At 68.4% G+C, this 5,342-nt stretch overlaps 1 protein-coding gene across 1 annotated transcript; it reads left to right on the top strand.

Moving 5' to 3' along the window:
* Window positions 1-45: 45 nt before the first annotated feature.
* On the top strand, window positions 46-2,322 carry LOC125344914 (NEDD8 ultimate buster 1-like; the record flags this gene model as incomplete). Its single annotated transcript, XM_048337206.1, has 4 exons — window positions 46-443; window positions 685-780; window positions 1,438-1,615; window positions 1,707-2,322. Coding segments are annotated over 4 exons (851 nt in total), but the record flags the coding sequence as incomplete, so codon positions are not given.
* Between the last annotated feature and the right edge of the window lie 3,020 nt (window positions 2,323-5,342).

Below are 5,342 nucleotides of genomic sequence, written 5' to 3' on the forward strand. Positions count from 1 at the left end.
TGGCCCCCGACCTTGTGTCGCAGCGTGAGCGTGTCCTTTTTGCAGTGGCGTTTCTGTGTGTCCCCTGCGGGGCCGTGGCGGGGGCTTCCAGTGGGGACCTCGCGGGGCAGAAGGAAGGGACTAGGGCCGTGTGCAGCCAGCTCGGGCACCTCGAGGCGCGGGCTGCACCTTGGCAGGGCCGCGGCGGCCTCTGCCCCTCGAGCATCCTGGGGGTGACAAGCGGACGCCAGCGCCCTCGAGTGCGGGGGACCCCGCGGGGCCGGCCTCTGACGGGGTGGGGCGGCTGTCCTCCCAAGGAGCTGGCCCAGATCCGGAAGGAGGAGAAGGAGAAGAAGCGGCGCCGGCTGGAGAGCATCGACTCGCTGCGACGCATGGGCTACTCGGCGCCGGCGGCCAAGCGGGCCCTGCACCACGCGGGCGGCAACCTGGACGAGGCCCTGAAGGTAGCGCCGCCCCCCTCCCTCCCCGCCCCCCGCGGCCGGATCCCCACGGCGCCGCCCCCGGACTCGCTGAGATGCGGGGGAGGGGGGGCGGGGGGGAGGGGAGGGAGGGCACCTCGCGCCCCCGAGGGGCGGGCCTCCCGACCGCAGCCCGGGGAGGGGCCCTGCCCTGCCCCGGCCCCCCTCGCCCTCTGCCCTCACCCCGTGGAGCCGGGGCGGTGCGCGAGGGTCCCCGCGTGTCCAGTTCCTCCTCAGCAATCCCCACCTGTGGTGGCTGCACGGCTCCGACCCCGACGCCGGCAGCCTGCAGGGAAGCCCCGCCCAGGAGAGCGTCGACCAGGTGCGTGCGTGCGTGCGCGGGCCGGGGGGGAGTGGGCGGGGCCTCCACGGGGCAGCGGTGTGGGCGGCTGCGTGCGCGGGGCGGGCGGGGCAGTGGGCGGGGCCTCCACGGGGCGGCGGCGTGCGCGGGGCGGGGCATGGACAGTGGGCGGGGCCTCCACGGGGCGGCGGTGTGGGCGGCGGCGTGCGCGGGGCGGGGCATGGACAGTGGGCGGGGCCTCCACGGGGCAGCTGTGTGGGCGGCTGCGTGCGCGGGGCGGGCGGGGCAGTGGGCGGGGCCTCCACGGGGCGGCGGCTGTGCGCGGGGCGGGGCATGGACAGTGGGCGGGGCCTCCACGGGGCGGCGGTGTGGGCGGCGGCGTGCGCGGGGCGGGGCATGGGCAGTGGGCGGGGCCTCCACGGGGCGGTGGCGTGCGCGGGGCGGGGCATGGACAGTGGGCGGGGCCTCCACGGGGCGGCGGTGTGGGCGGGGGCGGGGCATGGACAGTGGGCGGGGCCTCCACGGGGGCGGCGGCGTGCGCGGGGCGGGGCATGGACAGTGGGCGGGGCCTCCACGGGGCGGCGGCGTGCGCGGGGCGGGGCCTGGCGTGCGCGGGGCGGGCCCCCGCTCGGGCCGCCCGCGAACGCGCGTCCCCGGTGCGTGTGTGTGTCCCCGCAGCTGGTGTACATGGGCTTCGACGCGGCCGTGGCGGAGGCCGCGCTGCGCGTGTTCGGGGGCAACGTGCAGCTGGCGGCGCAGACCCTGGCGCACCACGGCGGGGCCCTGCCGCCCGACCTGCAGCTGTCGGAGGACGACTCCTCGTCCACGCCGTCCACGTCCCCCTCCGACTCTGCGGGTAGGCGGCGTCCCCGGGCGCCCTGGGGACACACGGGGCCCGGCCGGGACGGGGCGACCGACCGCAGCCCCCTCCCTGCCGCCCCCCGCAGGAACCTCCAGCGCCTCCACGGACGAGGACATGGAGCTGGAGGCCGTGAACGAGATCCTGGAGGACATCCCCGAGCACGAGGAGGACTACCTGGACTCCACGCTGGAGGACGAGGAGATCATCATCGCCGAGTACCTCTCCTACGTGGAGAACATCAAGTCCGCCCCGAAGGAGACCTAGACGACGGGCGCCCGTGCTGCATTTCTGCTTATAAATCCCACCTTGGTGAAAATCCTCACGCGGCCGTCCTTTTGTTCCCCTTGCTGTGGATGGATGGTGTTCGGGGGTGGGGGGGGCACGGGGACCCCGCAGGGGTGGAGACGCGGTGGACGGGGCGGGCGCTTGCTCTGGCCGCCTGCTGTCCTCGGGGCTCCCCACGCAGCCTCCCTGCCTCTCGCTTCCAGAGCACGGGAGAGGGGGTGCCCCTGGAGTTCCCGTGCCGCTCTCGTCAGAGGGCGTGGAGGGCCCCCCTCCCTGTGCCCGCGCCCCCTGCCAGCTTGGCCGTGCCGGCCAGCGCCACCCTTGCAGCTAGCACGCCACGCCGACCTGCGGAGGACGGACGGGGCCCCGTGGCCGGTGCTCTCGCCTCGAAACCGGCGGTTCAGTAAAGCGTGTGCTTAAGATTCAAGGTGGAGCCCAGACGTTGTGTGTGTCCGTCCTTGTTCAGAGGGAAAGGCTTTTCTTCTTTTTTTGTTGGTCATGGGGCTTGAACTCTGGTCCTGGGCGCTGTCCCTGAGCTCCAGGCCGGCGCTCTGCCGCTTGACCACAGCGCCACTTCCCCAAGTGAAATCTTTTATCAAATAAATACTAACCGTAGCACCTTAATGCACACGCTGAGACGGCGGTCACAAGCTCACGGCTGAGATGGGCTTCCTGCACCGTCTCGTGGGGATTCGTCACAGCCGAATGGCAGACGGTCCCTGTGGGCGTGCGGCCAGCCCCGTGTGCGGCCTGGAGGCGCCTGGAGTGGCCTCCACGGCACGGGTGGACGGCACTCGGGAGGCTAAGTGGACGTGAACTCCTGTCGTTCTCCTACAGCGGAAATAAAAGGCGGGAAAGCCGTTGGGAACTCGGCCTAACCGCAGGAAGTCGCTGAGATGCTGTGGAGTGATGGAGGGACTTCTGCTGTCAGTACTGGGGCTTGAACTCAGGACCGGCCTGCTCCCCTCAGGAGTTTTTGCTTAAGGCTGACACTCTCCCACTTGGGCCACAGCTGCACTGTGGCTTTGGTGGGGAGTTGGAGTAAGTGCCTCACTTTGCTGGCTTAGGGCTCAGCCTCCCGAGCAGCTGGGGCGACAGGCGTGCGCCCCTGGGGCTGGGGTAGCTGGCTTGCCTGGCGTGCACGCCACCCCGGGTGGCGGCTTTGGAAAGGGCACGGGTGCGAGGCAGGGCAGAGCGAGTCTCCGTGGGGCGGGCCCCGTGGCGGGCAGCCTGGGCCTCAGGGCGGGAGGGCACCGGGCTTGGGGCTGACCCGGGCCTCCTGCCTGGCGGCTGGCGGTTAGGGGCCGGGCAGCACCGTGTGCCCGCCCGCTGGGGCCCAGGAGGCGCTCCGAGAGCCAGGAGAAGAACATTCCAGGTCCGGGGCAGGTGAGGGGTGGCAGGGTGGTGTGTGGTGGCGATGAGGGTGGGGGGCGGCTGTGACCCCGGGCCCCGCCGTCGCCCGTCGCCAGGGGCAGGCCGCGAGGCTGCGAGGGTCACTCGGGCAGCGCCCTGGGCCGGGCCCACTCTGCTCTCCAGCTTCCCGCCCTCCCCAGCCGGCCCAGCCCCGCCCCAGGCACCCGCACACCCTCGTCTCCTCAGTCTCTCAGGCTTTCTTGCCGGGCTGGCCTTGAACCTGGATCCTCAGATCCCAGCCTCCTGAGTGGCTTGGACGACAGGTGTGAGCCTCTGACACCCAGCTTTCCGGTTATTTCTTAAATGTGAGGCGACAGCCTCGCCTGGCCTTCCTGGCGGTCACAGGGGACCTGGCACCCACCACACCGGGGCTGTGGGAGCCAGAAGGGACCGGTCCCCCTCATGGTCCAGCATCGAGCCAGCATCTCGGGGTGGCCCGTATGGAATGGAGGCTTCCTGACGGGCTGGCGTCCTGGCCGGGCAGGCGGCAGGGCTGAGTTCACCGCGGCTGCGCGAGTGTCAGGTGCTGGCGGGCAGCGCCAGGCAGTGTCATGGCCTCCGGGAGAGGGGAGGGCGTGGGGGCGGGCAGCTCTGCGTGCCGCCCTCCTGCACCCTCCCTCCCCGGCCCATGGGGAGCCACTGGACTCTCCCATCCCACCTCAGGGTGTTAGGTTCCACTTCGCGGGCCTGCCGCCCACCGTGGGCCGATGGGCAAGCGAGCGCGTGTGGGTGGGCCTGGGCTTGAACTCGGGGCCTGGCGCTGTTCCTGGGCGCGTTGGCCGAAGGCCGCGCTCTACCGCGTGACTCAAATGGCTGAGTGCTAGCCTTGAATACAAAAAGGCAGTGAGTGCCCAGGCCCTGAGATCAAGACCCACGACTGGCACCAAAACAAGGAAAGAAAAAAGGGTGCCACGGACTTTTCTGTCCAGGCTGGCTTTGAACTGGGATCCTCAGGTCTCAGCCCCGAGTGGCTGGGATGACAGGCGTGAGCCACCGGGAACTGGTAGCATCCAACATGGGGCCTGCCCTTCCTTTCTTGCAAAAATAGCCCCTGCTCCTTGCTAGAACGACAGGGTGGCGTCTGGGATCGCTGCGGGCCGTCGCTGCCGGGGTCTTAGAGGGCGGGTGGTGGAGCGGAGCTGTCCCTTGATCTGCCCTCCGCTCTTCTTCCCACCCGGCTAAACCGTGCCGGAGGGCTGGCGCTGCAGCAGCTGCGTGCGCTGCGAGGCTCCGTGGGGCCCAAGGCGCTGATGCGGGCAGAGCACTGAGGAGTCGGGCCTGCTGGCTTGGTGGCTTTGTCCACCCCAGGCTTGACTGACAGCCTCTTAGTCTTTCCCCTGGGAGGGGATATGCCATCCACTCTTTTTTTTTTTTTTTTTTTTTTTTTTGGCCAGTCCTGGTTCTTGGACTCAGCACTGAGCACTGTCCCTGGCTTCTTCCCACTCAAGGCTAGCACTCTGCCACTTGAGCCACAGCGCTGCTTCTGGCTGTTTTCCATATATGTGGTGCTGGGGAATCGAACCCAGGGCTTCATGTATACGGGGCAAGCGCTCTGCCACTAGGCCACATTCCCAGCCCCTGAACTCATTTTTTAAAATTGCTATTACGTGGATTTTCCCACTGGGTTTTTCCTTTCTAGTGAAACCTAAGGCCAGGTCAGGCCAAACCCCAGGGGCCTGGAGTCTGGCTGGGTCCTCGGTCCTTTGCAAAAAGCAAGACAATCATTATATAAGAACAAAAAAGTTAAATACATGTTTTAAAAAAAAGAACCCACTGTATATTCCTACAAAATTAAGAGGGAGGAGAGGGTTGGGTGGGGGGGACGGGTGGTGAGGAAGTTGAAGGGGTGACATCCGTCCAAACACTATTGGTAAACTGCTCTGTTAAGCAGCAACTCCTCTGCACAACTACTTAAAAAGGGGGGGGGGGCGGAGCAAGACAAGCAGCTGCGGGGAAGACCACACAGGCAGGAAAAAGGCGGCAGGAGAAGCCTAGGGGGACGGGGGGGGGGCGGTGACTCACG

This window comes from Perognathus longimembris, unplaced genomic scaffold (genome assembly GCF_023159225.1).
Source record: "Perognathus longimembris pacificus isolate PPM17 unplaced genomic scaffold, ASM2315922v1 HiC_scaffold_4625, whole genome shotgun sequence".
Taxonomy (NCBI): Eukaryota; Metazoa; Chordata; class Mammalia; order Rodentia; family Heteromyidae; genus Perognathus; species Perognathus longimembris.